Source organism: Oncorhynchus kisutch, linkage group LG28 (genome assembly GCF_002021735.2).
Source record: "Oncorhynchus kisutch isolate 150728-3 linkage group LG28, Okis_V2, whole genome shotgun sequence".
In the NCBI taxonomy this organism is placed as follows: Eukaryota; Metazoa; Chordata; class Actinopteri; order Salmoniformes; family Salmonidae; genus Oncorhynchus; species Oncorhynchus kisutch.
In genome coordinates this window covers 23,020,319-23,041,042 of record NC_034201.2, presented here as the reverse complement: position 1 = coordinate 23,041,042, position 20,724 = coordinate 23,020,319, and the positions used below count along the sequence as shown (strand labels likewise).

Sequence of the window (20,724 nt, the reverse complement as noted above, 5' to 3'; positions counted from 1 at the left end):
TTGGAACACAGGAATGATGTTTGCTGATAATGGGCCTCTTTATGCCTACGTAGATATTTCATAAAAAATCTGCCGTTTCCAGCTACAATAGTCATTTACAACATTAACAATGTCTACACACTATTTCTGATCAATTTGATGTTATTTTAATGGACAACAAATGTGCTTTTCTTTCAAAAACAAGGACATTTCTAAGTGACCCTAAACGTTTAAACGTTAGTGTATATATATATATATATATATATATATATATATATATATATATATATATATATATATAAATATATAATTGATATATATATAAATAAATCATATTGTTTGCTTATATTCTCTCAAATGTTGGAAGAATAAACAAATACATTTTGAATTCATGAGCCACTGACAGGCTATGTTTGTGTCCCTGCGTGCAAAAGTGACAGAGGAGAGTTGAAATACCTGCTGAAAACCCAAAGAGGAAGGTAACGTAGACAAAGAGAAAGCGCAAGATATCACATAGGATCATCTACAAAGGGGAAAAAAAGAGAGTAAGAATGAGAGTATCAAATGAACTGTGGATTATAACTACAGCTCGGTCATAACAGCAATGTTGTTCCAATGGTAGATACCCTGTGGCAATGAATCCTGTAGCTTCTCTGTAAGAGTGTCAAAGGGACTGAATTCTAGAGTCTCAGTGCAGGAGTGCTGATCTAGGATCAGGTCCCCTCTCTCCATAGAATTGTATTCATTGTGTTCTAAAAGGCAAGTGTTCCTATTTCAACACTCCTACTCAGAGACTCTTTGTGAAAACATGCCCTGGTATCCAGTGTACCTTCTGTATCATGACACTGTAGATGCCCATGTGTCTGTATCCCCTGGAGAAGTAGAGCAGGTTGACCCAGCTGAGAGCCAGACACAGCACAAAAAAACCCAGGTACTCCTCCCTACCACAGCAGTACAGCACTGAGGAGGCCAGGAAGAAGATCGCCTGCAGAAAACTACACACAAAGGCAAGTTAAAGTCAAGCGTTGCATCAACTCACTGCGGAAGAGAGTTGGAATCACAGAGAGATAACCTCTGACACTAGTGAAACCCAAACTTCCTACACACACATGCATAGAGCTGCCAAGAAACATTATCAACATGGCTTAGAAAAATGTATCCTAAGATGTCAGGATCAAAGATAGACTAGTACTGCGTTGGACCGCTCTGACTTAAGCATGTTATTATACAGGGTGTACCAGTAGGAGTGTGTGGGTCTAGCCCACAAGCTTGCAAGGCATTCTGAAAGATGTGGCGTTGTCCTTATTAGAAGTTCTTCTCATCCCTTAGTTATTGCTTAAGTATGCAGGGGCAGGTGATACATAATCTATCAAATAATTAGTGCGTGTGGAGAGAGATTTTGTACGACTCACAAAAGGATTTCACTGTATCCGTCAATCAGCAAAGTGTCCAGGCTTGGACGTTTCCTCTTCAAGTCTAATATCTTGGGATAGAAAAAGAAAAACATTTGATCAACCACACTTTTGAATACAGTTTTGTTAAATTATATTTCAAACATTTAGGCCGGGATTCAATCCAATCGCGCTTGCAGACAACACAGCTTTTAAAGGCAATCTTACCGCGTTAATGGAGATAGAGTTCAAGGTAAACGCTGCAGGTGTCAGCTCAATTAGAAAATGCCTTTAAGTGTCAACAGCGCTATAACATGGATCTAGCGCGAATCGATTGAATCCTGGCCTTAATGTTCATATAATCAAAGCACATCACACATACCCCTCTTATGAAGAAATAGAAGGCTCCCACAGTTATAAAAAGCTGACCGGCGAGTCGCAGGTACTCCTGTCTGGTATGTTCCAGAGTAAAAGGTGGCTGGATATCAGAGGGTGAGAGAAGAAATTAAGCTGAAAATTAAAATAACTGTCTTTGGACAGCAGGTAGCCAGCCTAGTGGTTAGAGTGTTGGCCAAGTAACCAAAAGGTTGCTGGTTTAGATTTTAGATTTTAGATTTTAATTTAACCCTTATTTTACTATGTAAGTTGACTGAGAACACATTCTCATTTACAGCAACGATCTGGGGAATGGTTACAGGGGAGAGGAGGATGAATGAGCCAATTGTAAGCTGGGGATGATTAGGTGACCATGATGTGATATTTAGGTGGCCAGAGTGGGAATTTAGCCAGGACACCGGGGTTAACACCCCTACTCTTACAATAAGTGCCATGGGATCTTTAGTGACCACAGAGAGTCAGGACACCTGTTTTATGTCCCATTCAAAAGACAGCACCCTACACAGTGCAATGTCCCAAATCACTGCCCTGGGGCATTGGGATATTTGTTTAGACTAGAGGAAAGGCATGTATGCAGTATCAGGTCTCCTATCCAGGGACTGACCACAACCAACCCTGCTTAACTTCAGAAGCAAGCCAACAGTGGGATGCAGGATGGTATGCTGCTAATACCTGGGCCATCAAGGTGACAAATCTGTCGATGTGTCCTTGAGCAAGGCATTTAACCCTAATTTGCTCCAAGGACACCGTACTACTATGGCTGACCCTGTAAAACACCACATTTCACTGCACCTGTATGTGACAATAAACAATTCATAAATAATAATTTGATCTCCTCTATATCTGAATGATTTTTGCATGGATCCAAACTTAATTGCTCTGGGACCAACCAGGCTAGAATAAGGTAGCTTATTGTGATAATGCAAAGACCTCACCGTTCCTTTCTTCCTGTAGTAGGCGACAGCAGTGAAGACGGAGAGGTAAACCAGGTAAACCATGAAGTTTAAGAAAAACATCCGAGCAGCAAACTTGTCCCACTTCTCCTCCAGTAGCCTGTTCAGAGGCTCAATCTGCAGCATCTCATGGCGATTCTGAAATGATATTTTATAATATTGATATAATATAGCCACACTTTTATGCTAGTATATCTATATTTTAGTCTTTCTCTCTTTAGAGACACAGATTCACAGAGAGGTTGGAGAATAGCTGCACAGGGTTAACCACAGTGCAGAACTCATGGAGCAGTTTAGATGTTAAGTGCCTTGCTCAAGGGCACAACAGCAGGAAATGGCATCTAGAGCCCCATTTATACCTGGTGCTAACATGTGTCCTTCCTAATGTTGTCCACATTCTGATTAGTCAATGCTATCAGATAGCATGGACCCATTCTGAGTGTGCCCATATTCTTTAGACAGGTGTAGACTGTTAAGATGCTCATATCCAGAATCTTTTTACGTGTCTATTTTCAAAGGATAAAGCTAAGAATATTAATAACTTCAGAGTTGGAAGAAAATTAAATGTATTCTACAAGAACGAATATCACTCTCTAAAAACACAACTTTATGGACCAATCCTTGGACAGCTTATCAGAATTCACCGATAAATTGGTCCACATGTAAAAACTAAAGGCATAGAAACTGTAAATGACTTGGTAATTCTGAAAAGCAATATTGTCAAATACATGCAACTTAAATGTTTTCGATCACAAAATTTTGATTCAAAATCTTTTGGATATCAGATCAATCTTGAGGAAATCCTATCTGAGTCAGAAAAGGATACTCATATGATAGGTAAGCTATACAAAACCTTGCAGAGAGTCTATCCAGCTGACAATCTCTTAGAAAAAAAAAGTATAAACTATTGGAACCCAGACTTAAAAATAAATAACTGACGTTGGCACAAGATGGAGGGAATGTTGGACCATAATTAAACAATATTACAGTTAACGAAAATGTACACTTAATCCAGTATAAATACATTTATAGAATAATATTGAGACGAAATTCACAAATTCTGCAGCACAACGGCAGAGTCATGTCTGAAGTGTAAAACTAATAATGACTCAATAATCCATGCCTTCTTGGAATGTTATAAAGTCCAAAAGTTATGGGCGGAGTTATAAAGTTGGCTTTCAGAAGTATTACAATGTAAATGTACTTTTAATCTGTAAATCTGCATATTTCAAGACATGGCATAAGAGGGGGTGCAGTGAGATACCCGATGGGTTGGACGATACTTTACTCGTCAATCATCTTTAAAAAAACATATCGTAAAAACTGTAAATCAAGCAATCGTTCATCGTTAACACAGTGGAAAGGTCAAACGCTTTACTATCTAAAAATTGAAAGTGAGTGCGCTATGGAGAGAAACAGAGTGATGGGGCGCTGGAGATGGGGGTGTGTGCTAGTGGGTCGGGGCAGGTGTGATGTAGTTGATGTTTGTACGATGTTGTCATTTGTATGTGAATGTTTTGTATTGTTTATAAAAGATCAAAGAAAATGTACAAAAATAAATAAAAGATGCATTTTGATGTGATTGTGATCTGATCTTCCTGACCACCAGAGGTAGTCAGGCATGCATTGTGTCTGGAAGTGTAGCTGGATCTGGAAAGTGAAAGCATTTAAATTATCATTATCCAGCCCTCTAAAATCATTGACAGGTGGTACCATTAACTCAGGCCATCAAAATGTGTCTTAAAATAAATAAATGTTATTTAAAAAGAATACCTCTCAAATAATTTGCATAGAGGGAGGGATCCGCAAATTTGGTCACAACGCAGTGGATAGATGTGTAGACGAATGTCTGAAAATCTGGGCACAATCAGAATGTGGCCAAGATTAGGACAAAGGATGCATGATAGCACCAGGTATAAAGGGGCTTATGATTTGATCATTTTGATATAAATGTGACTCACAGGAATGTCACTGCTGTAAACGATGATCTCCAGGACAGAGTTCTTCTCGTAGGAGTCCAGTGAGTCAAGGTCATACAGGGAGGAGTGGACGGGTCCGTAAACCCACTCAGTGAATTTACGGGACAGGTTTCTGGTCTCCCTCTCCTGGAACTCACGATGCATCATGTGCTTAAACAGCTAGATGAGGAATAAAACAATTGGTTTACACATAATGGAAGGATGTAGCACATTATGATAAACACATACAGTACATTCGGAAAGTATTCAGACCTTTTGACTTTTTCCACATTTTGTTATGTTAGAGCCTTATTCTAAAATGTATTAAATTGTTTTTTTCCCCTCATCCGTCTACACAAAATACCCGATAATGACAAAGCAAAAACAGGGTTTTAGAAATGTTTGTACATTTATAAAAAATTTAAAACTGAAATAGACATAAGTATTCAGACACTTTACTCAGTACTTTGAAACACCTTTGGCAGCGATTACAGCCTCAAATCTTCTGGGGTATACCGCTACAAGCTTGGCATACCTGTTTTTGGGGAGTTTCCCCCATTCTTCTCTGCAGATCCTCTCAAGCTTTGTCAGGTTGAATGGGGAGCATCGGTACACTGCTATTTTCAGGTCTCTCCAGAGATCGGGTTCAAGTTCAGGCTCTGGCTGGGCCACCCAAGGACATTCAAAGACTTGTCCCGAAGCCACTCCGGCATTGTCTTGGCTGTGTGCTTAGAGTTGTTGTCCTGTTGGAAGATGAACCTTTGCCCCAGTCTGAGGTTCTGAGCACTCTGGAACAGGTTTCCATCAAGGATCTCTGTACTTTGTTCCTTTCATCTTTCCCGTGATTCTGACTAGTCTACCAGTCCCTGATGCTGAAAAACATCCCCACTGCATGACGCTGCCACCACCATGCTTGGTTTCATCAGACCAGAGAATCTTGTTTCTCAGGTTCTGAGTTTCTTTAGGTGCCTTTTGGCAAACTCCAAGTGGGCTGTCATGTGCCTTTTACTGAGGAGTGCCTTCCGTCTGGCCACTCTACCATAAAGGTGCTGCAGAGATGGTTGTCCTGCTGGAAGGTTCTCCCATCTCCACAGATGAACTCTGGAGCTCTGTCAGAGTGACCATTGGGTTCTTGGTCACCTCCCTGACCAAGGGCCTTCTCCCCCGATTGCTCAGTTTGGCTAAGCGGCCAGCTCTAGGAAGAATCTTAGTGGTTCCAAACTTGTTCCATTTAAGAATGAAGGAGTCTACTTTGTACTTGGGGCCTTCAATGCTGCAGAAATGTTTGGGTACCCTTCCCCAGATCTGTGCCTTGACAGCATCCTGTCTCGGAGCTCTACGGACAATTCTTTCGACCTCATGGCTTGGGACCTTATATAGACAGGTATGTGCCTTTCAAAATCATGTCCAATCAATTGAATTTACCACAGGTGGACTCCAATCAAGTTGTAGAAACAGCTCAAGGATGATCAATGGAAACAGGATGCACCTGAGCTCAATTTCGAGTCTCATAGCAAAGGGTCTGAATAGTTATGTAAATAAGGTATTTATTTTTAAAATTTGTAATAAATTTGCAACATTTCTAAAAACCTGTTGCTTTGTCATTATGGGGTATAGAGTGTAGATTGATGAGGAAAAACATTTATTCAATCAATTTTAGAATAGGGCTGTAACATAACAAAATGTGTAAAAAGTCAAGGGGTCTGATTTTTTCTGGATGCACTGTATGAAAGAAAAATGCGTACGTCTAACAGGAACAACAGGACTTCTCCCTTACCCCGATCTTGCCAGTCTTGGCAGCCAGTTTTATAGTTGTCAGGCCCTGGTTGTTCTCGATGTCCTCCAGCCTCCATTTGGGGTGGAGGCGGGCAGCTGTTGTGAGGATGTGGTCGTACATAGAGGTGATGAAGTCAGTGTTCTCTGGTGTGTTATCAGCCAACACCACCAGGGCATGCAACACCATGTTACCCAGAGAATCACTCTCCCTCACATCCACTCTCTGGTAGTCATTCTCCAGCAGAAAGTCCACCACCTCAGGCTGGTTGGTGCACGCAGCCAGGGACAGAGGTAGCTCACCTAGAATCACATTTTCCCTCAATTCAATGTCCTTTCTATTACCCTAACCACCACAACAGTGACAACCTTGTTGGAAATATTTTCTGGATATGTAAATCAAATTTAAATAAAGCTTCATAAAACACTTTATTAAAATTCCCTTAGTCATAAAGAAGGGAATGAATATTCCCTGAGGGATGACTAGACGCCTGACAAGTAGAAGAGTCTGTTGTCAAACCTACCAGAGGAGGATACTGTTCAAGGCTCAGTGATACTGACACACTCACCAAAGTAGAAGCTGGGTCCATCATTGAGCTGGAAGAATTTCCCACAGGCTTTGGCATGGACGTTTGCTCCTTTCTTGATCAATAGCTCAACAAAATAGGTGCTCCTTCTCTCAATGGCAATATGAAGGGCTGTTTGACCTATTTGATCCGTAGATAGAAAGGATAGAATATCATAACATGCATGGCCTGACATATACAGTTACATGACTGTTTTGATATGTCGAGGGCTGTGTATATAAAACTGAGTTGTCAGAGACATGTGTGGAATAGATGAACAACAGCAAGTAATGATGATTCTGGTTATATGACAGTTCACCTTTGTAATAGCTGTCTGTGTATGCAGCATTTACTAATTCTTTGATGTCCCCCATCTTCTCTGAGATGTCAAGGAGATATTCAATTGTGTTATTTCTGCCATTCCTCAGATTCAGTAGAGCCTTCAGCAGGACGTTTTTACCATACGATTGATCTAGGAGAGCAAGATGTGAAAGAATGGGGTATAAAATAATACACTTGAGGGTCAGCGTTAGTATTAAAGCTATAGGTACAATGCATTACCACTCTAGGGTTAGGGGTAGGGTTGAGGTTAGGGTTAGAGTTGAGCTGGGATGTGGACATGAAGTTAAAGTTAGGATTGATGCTAGAGTTAGGGTTTAACTGGGGTGTGGACATGAAGTTAACGTTAGGATGATGCTAGAGTTAGGGTTTAACTGGGGTGTGGACATGAAGTTAACGTTAGGATGATGCTAGAGTTAGGGTTTAACTGGGGTGTGGACATGAAGTTAACGTTAGGATGATGCTAGAGTTAGGGTTTACCTGGGGTGTGGACATGAAGTTAACGTTAGGATGATGCTAGAGTTAGGGTTTAACTGGGGTGTGGACATGAAGCTAGGGTTATTAAGGTTGAACCGGGGTGTGGACATGCATCTATGGTTAGGGTAATGGCTAGAGTTAGGGTTTAGCTGGGTGGGGTGTGGACATGAAGGTAGGGTTAGGTTAATGGGTAGGTTTTGGGTTGAGCCAGGGTGTGGACATCAAGCTAGGGTTGGGGTTAGTTTACAATACTCATTACGCTGTAATAACACAAGTAGTTACACAGCAATAATAGCACTGTAATGTAAAGTGGTACCCTAAAATGCTATAATTATACAATACTATATACTGTAATGCATAGTCCCCCTCACACTCAGTGTTGGAGAGCTTTTTCATGGACAGATGCAAGTACTGATGCAGCCCCTCCAGCTTCATGACATCACCAGTGGACACGGCCTCAAACAGCCTCTTGATGTCAAACCTCTTGCTGTCCCTGTCCTCTTTGTTCTCCTCCAAACATCGTACTTCTCTACAAAGAAAAATGTTAGACTTTAGTATTGGGAAAGCATTTCTTCTTCAATTGGAAAACAAAAAACTAATGGTCTTTCCCAAAAGGGCTTCAAAACAAAGACCTTACTCTCATGTTATATTGTAAATTAACTTCTGATTAAAAAAATGTCCTCCCTGAGGGAAGACATCTGTATTTTCTCAAACAGTATTAAGACTGTTATTAGTGTGACTTAGCCCTACAATCAGGCATTAAACACCATTTGTCGCCATACTGTACAGAATGTGTTATTATATTTTGTGAATGCGTTGTCTCACTTGTCAAAATTGAGATTGAATCTAATCTTGGGAGCGGCCTCCTCCAGCTCATCCTGGTAGTCTGAGTCCATGGGGGCTTTGGGCCCCCCCGAACTGCCTAAGCCTAGGGCAGACACCAGCCGGTCAGGCTTCTTCACCTGTCTGCTCTGTGCCCTCTCATCATCTGTCCTGTCATCCGTCTCCAGAGAGAAGGAAGGGTACTCTGGGCCCTTTGACTTGCTCATAATGACTCCTCAGACTGGTGGTCTAGAGGAGGAGTTACAATGATAACACATCACAGTCATGTAAATACAGTATGTTCAGTATATTATAAATCGCATGAGAGGATTGACAAATTCTAATTTTATTTAATTTTTCTGCAGTGAGGGACTGCATTCATGGTTATCTTTCTGAGTTTTGGCATGATTAAATATTGTTTGGTCATACACATTTGAATAACTAGACATTAACTTGACAATTTCTTCAATTTATCGAGATTCTCTGAAACATAATAAGAGAGCTGACCTCAAAATACACCAGCTTTTAGACATGTGATGTTTCACCCCCAGATGACTAACAAAGATGGTTATTTATTAGCACTTCCTCATGACAACTGTAGCTAATACAAAACTCTATCCAGGCCTGGAACCCTTTCTTTACTTAAATAACTGACAAAACATTCCCAGACAGTTCAGCTGAAAATTAGGACACCCATTACTGAGACACGTTGTAAATAATCACATTTCTCTTCAAGCTAAGCTGATCAGAATGAATCATTATTCTGGGGATTTAAATTATTTCTCAGAAAAAGGATGGCATGAGAAACCAATTGTTTTGTTATTTCCCTGTAGATGCCCTAGAAAAGAGGAAGAGGTTTGACAATGACTCAGAGTGAAACTCTGAAGATCTCTGCCTACCATGAGGAGAACAACATGTGTGGAACAGCAGAAAGGGACCATGATTCAAACACATCCCCATTTATAACCCAGCACATCTAGATCCATCTCATTCTCATCAAATAATTTGGTTTATGATACCCTTGACAAATTAATGAAATAATACAGAACTGTGTTACTAGGGAATACAGCATTGTGAAAGCAAATCATCTAAGGCTCAACATTAGTCACGTTTTTTTTTTAAACATATTGTTATTCTGCTGATCCATTACTGTAAAAAAAAATGAGTGTAATGTGTACTTCAGGTCCATTTGCATGGCACAACACACGCTCAGTGTAAAACAGTGAGCACATAAAACAATGTGCAGCACGTGAACATTGACTCTTATCCACTCTATGAGATAATGTCTGTATGCATAATTGGTGGCCATTTTGCTGTCACTTGATGTACATTATAGATCCTCATCTACTCATCTAACCCTGGGGCTCAACATGGCTTCTTCCTCTCAGAGAAGAAAGGCTATTTTCTGATGCGGTGTCATATGATTGCCAACCCCTCCCTACTTACAAAAAAAACAAAACCACAGTGTCTACCAACTGTAGCACATCAACGATGAGCTCTCTCTCACCACAACGTATAGTCTGTTCCTCATTTAAACACATTATTGTTTTTCTTATCCTAATTTAATATTTTCACATTAACTACAGTATAGCTGAAACTCAAGCTGAATAATCTAATTGTTGTGCTTGTCTTATTCTGCTCTGATACAGTCTTTATGTAACCGTGTACATTTGGATTGTCCTCCTGTGCAGATCTTGTTAAAAAACAACTAGACAAAGACATCATGGATCATCATGAAAACAAAAAATGTTAGAATCCCAGTTTCAGACACATCTAACTAATAAATTGCATGCAAAAATATAAAACCCAACAGTGAGCAATTGTGATTTGGTTATATTCATGGTTTCTATTAGTAGCCTGCTCTACAGTACAGTTTCTCACAGTGAGCTCATTCACGACATGTTGACTGGACTGAATGTTTACAGTTTGGAGTGAATTCAGTTATGGCAATAGAATAACTGAACCTTTCCCACACAAACAAAGCAAATGCAAAGCCATCATCAACACCTGCTTATGATTCAATAATTCAAACATGGACATGAAGCCATCTGGGACCTGAAGGTCTAACATACAGATAACTGTACTTACACAGAGATGAATGAATTCCTTCCATGTATGTATGAAGACAATTTCACAGAGTATTCTGCTGGATCACATTTTCTCTTATGTCTTTGTCTATCATATCATCCGTGTATTAAATAAACACCTTAAATGCACAACCGCATGACAAATCAACCTCTATACACAGAGCGTGTGTGTGTGTTTGAATCTTACTCTCTACTACTGTGAGTAGTAGAGAGGGATGCTATGGATAATGCGATGGGGATGATGTTGGAGAGCGGAGAGAGAGCCTGATGCAGAAAGATAGGTAGAGGCCATCCCCTGGGAGTTTCAGAGTACATTACCACCAGAGAGAGCTCTGCTCTGAGAGCTTAAAAGGCTACATGGCTGAGCCTTGGTGGTATTGACCCAGCCTCTGTTGCACTGCTGAGACAGCAATGATATAGTGACCAGGAGATGCACAAAGGATCTTAGCTTATTCTTATGAATGTTGACAAATAACTGTTTTAATGTACATGTGTTTTGTTAACATTATATTCAAAAGTAAATGGACATCAGTTTAGCCATGGGCTCTTATTTACTCTCTGCATCTGAACTATATGCATACTATATCCCTATTGATAGAAACATAGAATACCACATAAGTACATTGATAAGGAGTTGAACCAGCATTCTTAGTAAATCCTCAAAGTTCACATACATGGCATGGTCAAATTCTGCATTTCACAATCTCTGCTTCAAAAGTAAATTCCAGTATCCTGATTTGCCCCTTTTGTACAACATTATGTTGCAAATTCTTAAAGCCAAAATATCATCCCCTTCTCATTACTTCACACTTTGAGTAGCCTACAAAATTTTGCACAGCTGATCAAAGATTTTCTAATATCCTCATAAGACCTAATGGTACTGTGTAGTTAGTTTGATGCAAAGGCATCTATCTTCTTGAATACTGTATATGTCATAACAATGTAATAACAAACATAGATGATTCATCTAATCATACATAATTACATATTATCAGATAATATATTACTTACTTATTGTTTTGAATGTGTCTCGTCTCACAAGGGATTTCCTTCTCCTTTAACACAACATTCAATTCAGTAAGCGTTTCTTCTTCTTTCTTTCAGAACAACTTTTCAGAGCTTCCGGGGTGTGTGCCTTCTCTTAGATTTGCTGCCTGGTGAGCTGGGTTGTTGGTGAGTCTGTTCCTGTGACTAAGATTGTGGTTGGAAAAACACTTTTCTTGTGAGATTAGATTTATTATATACTGTAGTTAGAGGGATCAACAAACTTTGACTTCTTTTACATGCGCCATGATAACATAACAATTTTATAATTTAGTAAAAACAGCATTAAATAATTGTAGTCATTATAAATGATAGTTGTAATGATCAACGATACTAAAATCTTGTTAATAACACTGATGTGTAATCTAGCAGTAGCAGAACAATGTTTTAGTTAAAAGTTCAAGTTCACCAATGCAAACATTTCAAATACAGTACATTATTTTACTGTAGTTAACCATGTCCTACATTACCACTTACCCCTTACTGTAGGCCTAATTTAACTTTTAGTTTGTACTATAAATGTGAGACATCATTTTGATTGGAGATTGCACAATGGATTTCAAATAGTATTAGTTCATAAACATTTCTGAGGATATCACTGAATAGTAAAATAAGCATGATGTTGATTGTAATAGTCACTGTTAGCCAATCAAAAAAAAACTATTCAAGTATTCAAATATTCAAGTAAACTGTCATGTTGGCATGAATGATTCGGGAGACAGGCGCAGGAATGCGTAACAGCGGTTTTTATTTTTTATTTACCCAAATTACGGCGTGCTGTATTAAGGCACGGGGACAAAGACCAAACAAACACGTAACAAAACACAGGGTAGAAACCCAAACAAAAGAGAGAGGAGTACCTTGAATAAATAATACAAGCGCACGATGATTAACACACGGGACGAGACGCGTAATCATCTGCGCAATCCATAATGGCAGAAAATCCAAAACACACAGCACAGGTACTCACACGAACCAACGGACATTGTAACAATAATCGACAGCACCATGGTGAACAAAGGGCACATATATACAAATACAATCAGTGGGAATAGGGGCCAGGTGAGTGCAATGAATGTTCCAGAGGGATCTGTGACATAAACAAATAGGAATGCCCCTCTGTGTGTGAATTTGTAACTCGTAGTCTGCCATGAAAGACCATAACCATGCCCACAGCTGAGTCTACATCCTGCCCATATTCCACAGGTAAAGAAAACACCCTCTGCTTCATGTCTGAGCGCCGCGTTATGGGAAAAGGCACTCCCACTGCCCATGATCCTTTGCAATCCGGCATCCAGAAGGAAGATAGGGTGCATCATGGAGGTGATATTGTCCAGAACGCCCAGCACACTGCTCTGGTTATGTGGTCCAGGGAGAGTTTGGAGGGGTGTATTTTTTATACCTGGCCCAGGCTGAGCGGGTCGTGTCTTTCCCCCCGGATGGTAAGACTCACCCTCAGGTCACTACTGTCCACTCTAAGGGCACATCTGATCCGCTCCTCATTTTTATTTTATTTTATTTCACCTTTATTTTATTTAACCAGGTAGGCCAGTTGAGAACAAGTTTTCATTTACAACTGCGACCTGTCCAAGATAAAGCAAAGCAGTGCGACAAAAATAACAACACAGAGTTACACATAAACAAACGTAGTCAATAACACAATAGAAAGAAAAAGAAATTGAAAAATCTATGTACAGTGTGTGCAAATGTAGAAGAGTAGGGGTGTAAGGCAATAAATAGGCCATAGAGGAGAAATAATTACAATTTAGAATTAACACTGGAGTGATAGATGTGCAGATGGTGATGTGCAAGTAGAGATACTGGGGTGCAAAAGAGCAAGAAGGTAAGAAATAATATGGGAATGAGGTAGATGGAGTGCTAATGAGGTAGATGGGGTGCTATTTACAGATTGGCTGATGCTTAAGGTTATAGAGGGAGATATAAGACTCCAGCTTCAGTGATTTTTGCAATTCGTTCCCGTCATTGGCAGCAGAGAACTGGAAGGAAATGCGGCCAAAGGAAGTGTTGGCTTTGGGGATGACCAGTGAAATATACCTGCTGGAGCGCGTGCTAAGGGTGGGTGTTTCTATGGTGACCACTGAGCTGAGATAAGGCGGGGCTTTACCTAGCAAAGACGTATAGATGACCTGGAGTCAGTGGGTTTGGCGACGAGTATGAAGCGAGGGCCAGCCAACGAGAGCATACAGGTCGCAGTGGTGGGAATTATATGGGGCTTTGGTGACAAAACGGATGGCACTGTGATAGACTGCATCCAGTTTCCTGAGTAGAGTGTTGGGGGCTATTTGTAAATGACATCACCGAAGTCAAGGATCAGTAGGATAGTCAGTTTTATGAGGGTATGTTTGGCAGCATGAGTGAAGGAGGCTTTGTTTTGCGAAATAGGAAGTCGATTATATATTTATTTTTGGATTGGAGATGCTTAATGTGAGTCTGGAAAGAGAGTTTACAGTCTAACCAGACACCTAGGTATTTGTAGTTGTCCGCATATTCTAGGTCAGAACCATCCATAGTAGTGATGGTAGCCAGGCGGGAGGGTGCGGGCAGCAATCGGTTGAATGCACCTATTTTTACTAGCATTGAAAAGCAGTTGGAGGCCATGGAAGGAGTGTTGTATGGCGTTGAAGCTCGTTTGGAGGATTGTTAGCACAGTGTCCAAAAAGGGCCAGATGTATACAGAATGTTGTCGTCTGCGTAGAGCAGGGTCAGAGAATCACCAGCAGCAAGAGCGACATCATTGATATATACAGAGAAAGAGTCGGTCCGAGAATTTAACCTTGTGGCACCCCCATAGAGACTGCCAGAGGTCCAGACAACAGGCCCTCCGATTTGACTCACTGAACTCTATCTGAGAAGTAGGTGGTGAACCAGGCGAGGCAGTCATTTGAGAAGCCAAGGCTGTTGAGTCTGCCGATAAGAATGCGGTGATTAACAGAGTCGAAAGCCTTGGCCAGGTCAATGAAGACGGCTGCACAGTATTGTCTTTTATCGATGGTGGTTATGATATCGTTGTGGAAAGCATGTGGAAAGCATGGCCAGCCGTAGAAAAATGCGTATTGAAATGATCGATTATCGTAGATTTATCGGTGGTGACAGTGTTTCCTATCCTCATTGCAGTGGGCAGCTGGGAGGAGGTGCTCTTTTTCTCCATGGACTTTACAGTGTCCCAAAACCTTTTGGAATTAGTGCTACAGGAAGAAAATTTCACTGACTGAGTATTTTGGTTCCTGACTTCCCTGAAAAGTTGCATATCGCGGGGGCTATTCGATGCTAATGCAGAACGTCACAATATGTTTTCTGAAGGGCCACCCCAAGGTGGTGAGGGTAGGTAACAACATCTCCACCCCGCTGATCCTCAACACTGGGGCCCCACAAGGGTGCGTTCTGAGCCCTCTCCTGTACTCCCTGTTCACCCACGACTGCGTGGCCACGCACGCCTCCAACTCAATCATCAAGTTTGCGGACGACACAACAGTGGTAGGCTTGATTACCAACAACGACGAGACGGCCTACAGGGAGGAGGTGAGGGCCCTCGGAGTGTGGTGTCAGGAAAATAACCTCACACTCAACGTCAACAAAACTAAGGAGATGATTGTGGACTTCAGGAAACAGCAGAGGGAACACCCCCCTATCCACATCGATGGAACAGTAGTGGAGAGGGTAGTAAGTTTTAAGTTCCTCGGCGTACACATTACAGACAAACTGAATTGAATTGGTCCACCCACACAGACAGCATCGTGAAGAAGGCGCAGCAGCGCCTCTTCAACCTCAGGAGGCTGAAGAAATTCGGCTTGTCACCAAAAGCACTCACAAACTTCTACAGATGCACAATCGAGAGCATCCTGTCGGGCTGTATCACCGACTGGTACGGCAACTGCTCCACCCACAACCGTAAGGCTCTCCAGAGGGTAGTGAGGTCTGCACAACGCATCACCGGGGGCAAACTACCTGCCCTCCAGGACACCTACACCACCCGATGTCACAGGAAGGCCATAAAGATCATCAAGGACAACAACCACCCGAGCCACTGCCTGTTCACCCCGCTATCATCCAGAAGGCGAGGTCAGTACAGGTGCATCAAAGCTGGGACCGAGAGACTGAAAAACAGCTTCTATCTCAAGGCCATCAGACTGTTAAACAGCCACCACTAACATTGAGTGGCTGCTGCCAACACATTGACTCGACTCCAGCCACTTTAATAATGGGAAATGATGTAAAATATATCACTAGCCACTTTAAACAATGCTACTTAATATAGTGTTTACATACCCTACATTATTCATCTCATATGTCTACGTATATACTGTACTCTATATCATCTACTGCATCTTTATGTAATACATGTATCACTAGCCACTTTAAACTATGCCACTTTGTTTACATACTCATCTCATATGTATATACTGTACTCAATACCATCTACTGCATCTTGCCTATGCCGTTCTGTACCATCACTCATTCATATATATTTATGTACATATTCTTTATCCCTTTACACTTGTGTGTATAAGGTAGTAGTTTTGGAATTGTTAGTTAGATTACTCGTTGGTTATTACTGCATTGTCGGAACTAGAAGCACAAGTATTTCGCTACACTCTCATTAACATCTGCTAACCATGTGTATGTGACAAATACAATTTGATTTGATTTGATTTGTTTTGTGCTGGTTAAGGGCAGTCAGATCTGGGGTGAACCAAGGGCTATATCTGAGGGCTAAAGCACTTTTGAAGAGCAACCAGGCATCCTCTGATGGGATGAGGTCAATATCTTTCTAGGATACCCGGACCAGATCGATTAGAAATGCCTGCTTGCTGAAGTGTTTTAGGGAGAGTTTGACAGTGATGAAGGGTGGTCATTTGACCGCGGACCCATCATGCATGCAGGCAATGAGGCAGTGATCGCTGAAATTCTGGTTGAAGACAGCAGAGATGTATTTAGATGGCAAGTTGGTCCTGATGATATCTAAGAGGGTGCCCATGGTTACAGATTTAGGGTTGTACCTGGTAGTTTCCTTGATAATTTGTGTGAGATTGAAGGCATCTAGTTTAGATTGTAGGACGGTCGGGGTGTTAATCATGTCCCAGTTTAGGTCACCTAACAGTACAAACTCTGAAGATAGATGGGGGGCGATCAATTCACATATGGTGTTCAGGGCACAGCTGGGGGCTGAATGGGGTCTATAACAAGTGGCTACAGTGAGAGAATTGTTTCTGGAAAGGTGGATTTTTAAAAGTAGAAGCTTGAATTGTTTGGGCACAGACCTGGATAGTAAGACAGCACTCTTGCAGGCTATCTCTGCAGTAAATTGCAACTCTGCCCCCTTTGGCAGTTCTATCTTGTCAGAAAATGTTATAGTTAGGGATGGAAATTTCAGGATTTTTGGTGGCCTTCCTAAGCCTGCAATCAGACACGGCTAGGACATCCGGGTTGGCGGAGTTACGGTTACAGAAGTTAACAAATGAGAGCGCCTGGGGAATGGGAGTGATGCTGGGGGCTGCATGGCCTGGGTTAACCTCTACATCACCAGAAGAACAGAGGAGGAGTAGGATAAGAGTACAGCTAAAGGCAATAGAACTGGTTGTCTAGTGTGTTTGGAACAGAGAGTAAAAGGAGCAGATTTCTGGGAGCGGAATAATAGATTCAAAGCATAATGTACAGACAAGGATATGGTAGGATGTGAGTACAGTGGAGGTAAACCTAGGCATTGAGTGACGATGTGAGAGGTTTTGTCTCTAGAGCGGGGTGGAACAAAAGGGCTAGCTAAGGCATATTGAGCAGGGCTGGAGGCTCTATGGTGAAATAAGGCAAAAATCACTAACCAAAACAGCAATAGACAAGGAATATTGACATTAGGGAGAGGCATGTTTAGCCAAGTGATCATAGGGTCGAGTGAGTAGCTAGGCAAGCTGGAGACACGGCGATTCAGACAGAAAGCAGGCCAGGGATAGTAAGCTAGCAGATGGGCCTCAGGGGGACGTCACAACGGAAGAGCCTGTTAAAACTCCCTTGAACGGTTACGTCGGCAGACCAGTCGTGATGGATCGGCGGGGATCCGTGTCGGCAGCAAATCGTATTGAAAAAAAAAGTATTGAAAACCAGGAATTGTCTGATGGATCTCTTCGGCTAGCCAGGAGATAGGCCTAGCTCGATGCTTGCTTTGGGACAGAGACGTTAGCCAGGAGTAGACACTCGGATAGCAGCTAGCTAGCTGTGATGATCCGGAGTAAAGGTTCAGAGCTTGCGGTAGGAATCTGGAGATGTGGTAGAGAAAAAGCAGTCCGATATGCTTTGGGTTGATATCGCGCTGTGCAGACTGGCAGGAATTGAGGCTGGCTGATGTCCGAGTTAACGGTGAGGACCGCTAGCAGTGGCTAACTGACTACTAGCTACTAGCTAGTTAGCTGGCTAGCTTCGGGGGTTCTGATTCTAAAGTATAAAAAATAGCAGATCCATACCACATTGGGTGAGGCTGGTTGGAGGAGAGTATGTTCAGTCCGTAGATGGAAATTTAGATTTAAAAATATAGAAAATATGTACGAAATATATACGAAGAAAGCGATATATACACGGGACAGGACAAGACAAAGAAAACAGATGCCCGACTGCTACGCCATCTTGGAATCTCATACAGGCTGGAGTCGCTCACCTCCACCTCTATAGGTAAAAAGATTAAATAGGTGTAATGACTCAGTAGCTCTGTCTCTCGTGGACTTAACAGGATTTAACAATCCTTCTGTAAGTGACACAAACTTACAGGGTTTGTGACCAAGACAGTGACAGTATGTGACTGTTTATAAATCAATGTACCTAGCTCATTCATCCAGCCACTCAGCATGGCTACAAGAATGGCCACCACATTTCCTCCATTGAGCGATGCTGCCACCGCCAAGTAGGAGCCATCGAAGTAGAGGAAGTAGGAGATGGAGGAGGTGGGATCAGCGATATTTGGCGGAGTGAAGTCAAGTGGCATGGCATTGGTCAGCTGGGTTGAGGTGCTTATATTGACAAATGCAAATAGTGATAGAAATAGTTAGCTCAGTATAATCAATGGTCAAGTTGTGATAAAAAAAATATATATTTAACCTTTATTTAACTAGGTAGGTCAGTTAAGAACAAATTCTTATTTACAATGACGGCCTACACCGGGCAAACCCGGACGATGCTGGGCCAATTGTGCTAATTGTAATACAGCCTGGAATCGTACCATGGTCTGTAGTGATGCTTCTAGCACTGAGATGCAGAGCCTTAGACCGCTGTGCCCTCGAGGCCCCCCTACCATTAGCATTTAGGCACTACCGTAGATCTGAAAGATGGATAGGTGTAAGCACAGAATGGTTAGTTTTCCACTTAGAATATTAGGAAGTGTAAGGTGGAGCTATTACCATATAGCTTAAACCTATCCGATCCTCGTTCAGCAATACTATTGACATTCAAAGGTCAGACCACCCTTCTTCCCCAGGCATCACCTGCGTCCGTCCTGTTAGTCATGCAGGAGTAGACAGAACACTGGAAGTCCCCTAGGGCTGCCCCTACAGGTGTGTTGGCGTGGACACCATGCCACTCAGAGCACGTCTGCACAGCCATGCAGCCAGATGGCACACACTCAGGGAGCAGGTGCACAGGAAAGCCAGCATCCCAGGGAGGCAGGTGCACAGGAAAGCCAGCATCGTTCAGATTAGAGCATGCACACACAAACACACAGTCTTGCGCAGCTAACCTTCTGGGGACATACAATTCAGTCACATTCAAAATCCTATTTTCCATAACCCCTAACTCTAAACCTAACTCCAACCCTAACCTGTACCCTTACCCTGACCCTAACCTTAACCCTAACCCAAAAACCAAACGGTAACGTTAACCCTAGCTCCTAACCCTAGCTTCTAACCCTAACACTAATTCTAACCTCAACCCTAAACCTCCTAGAAACAGCATTTGACCTTGTGGGGACCAACAAAATGTCCCCAGTTGGTAAATGTTTTGTTGGTTTACTATTCTTGTGCGGACTTCTGGTTCTCACAGGTATAGTTAAACACGTCCACAGCTGCATGTTAGCTAACCTACAACATAACACAACACATCCATTCTTATAATGTTCAATATGTAGTATGTTAGTAATAACATCCTTCTGTACTAAAATAGACTTAGTGCTAAAAGAAGAACAAGAAGAAGATCAAGAAGAAGAACAAGAAGAACGAGGCCAGGATATTGTGCTCACATATCTATGTTCCACTGGTTGGTGGCAGTTTTGAAGTAGCCCAGCTGGCTGCATACTGGCCAGTCATCATGGCACAGCTCTCCGAACCACAAAGCATGGACACCATATATTCATTGATTGTTCCTGTCACAGTGAAGTCAGACAGGAACCCCAGCCTGCATTCAAATGCAAAGTGAAAAGCAGAATGCTGTTGCACCTTCTTCATCACACTGTCTGTGTGGGTGGATCATTTCAGCTTGTCAGTGATATGTACGCTGGTATATGTCTCATGTACCAGAAGATAGTGTCACAATCAAAGCCCGTGGCTATGATGACATGTGAGTCTGGGTTTGGAAGAGTACACAGGAAATTACAGTTGCAGCACCCATCCTGCCGGGTGATCAGCTGACTGGTGTCTCTAGGTCTGAAGAGCCTGAGGGTATACAGTGATCATAAAGGACTTGTTTGGATAAAGAGATCTGGTATTTTCTAAATCAAAAATCTATATCACATAGGCCTAATAGTTGGTGACACACTATCTATGACCCAAAAAATGTTTAACCTTTTTGGGCTTTCCAGAATATAACCGCATGCATTTGTCCAGACACCCCAATTCTACAGACATTCTGGAGCTTGTCTCTAGGCAGAGATGTGATGCACTCATTCAGAGTTGTTATGATTTGTCAAGTGTCCTGCTTTTTGGCCTGCAAAAGAAAACCCAATCATA

At 41.9% G+C, this 20,724-nt stretch overlaps 1 protein-coding gene across 2 annotated transcripts in view; it reads right to left on the bottom strand.

The window, feature by feature from the left end:
• Positions 1-20,232, bottom strand: part of trpv1 (transient receptor potential cation channel, subfamily V, member 1) — a 33,717-nt gene extending 13,485 nt beyond the window's left edge. The window contains exons 1-13 of one of the 2 annotated variants that reach the window (XM_020464739.2): positions 20,019-20,232; positions 11,753-11,932; positions 8,658-8,903; positions 8,204-8,361; positions 7,336-7,488; positions 7,020-7,157; positions 6,455-6,753; positions 4,681-4,857; positions 2,702-2,857; positions 1,753-1,848; positions 1,392-1,462; positions 809-974; positions 436-502 (exon numbers count right to left, since the gene is read on the bottom strand). In XM_020464739.2, coding sequence (XP_020320328.1) covers positions 436-502; positions 809-974; positions 1,392-1,462; positions 1,753-1,848; positions 2,702-2,857; positions 4,681-4,857; positions 6,455-6,753; positions 7,020-7,157; positions 7,336-7,488; positions 8,204-8,361; positions 8,658-8,881 — 1,705 coding nt within the window. In that variant the 5' untranslated portion in view covers positions 8,882-8,903; positions 11,753-11,932; positions 20,019-20,232. Of the gene's footprint in view, positions 1-435; positions 503-808; positions 975-1,391; positions 1,463-1,752; positions 1,849-2,701; positions 2,858-4,680; positions 4,858-6,454; positions 6,754-7,019; positions 7,158-7,335; positions 7,489-8,203; positions 8,362-8,657; positions 8,904-10,742; positions 10,996-11,752; positions 11,933-20,018 lie in introns of those variants that run through there. The other variant, XM_020464740.2, reaches the window with a different exon arrangement.
• Between the last annotated feature and the right edge of the window lie 492 nt (positions 20,233-20,724).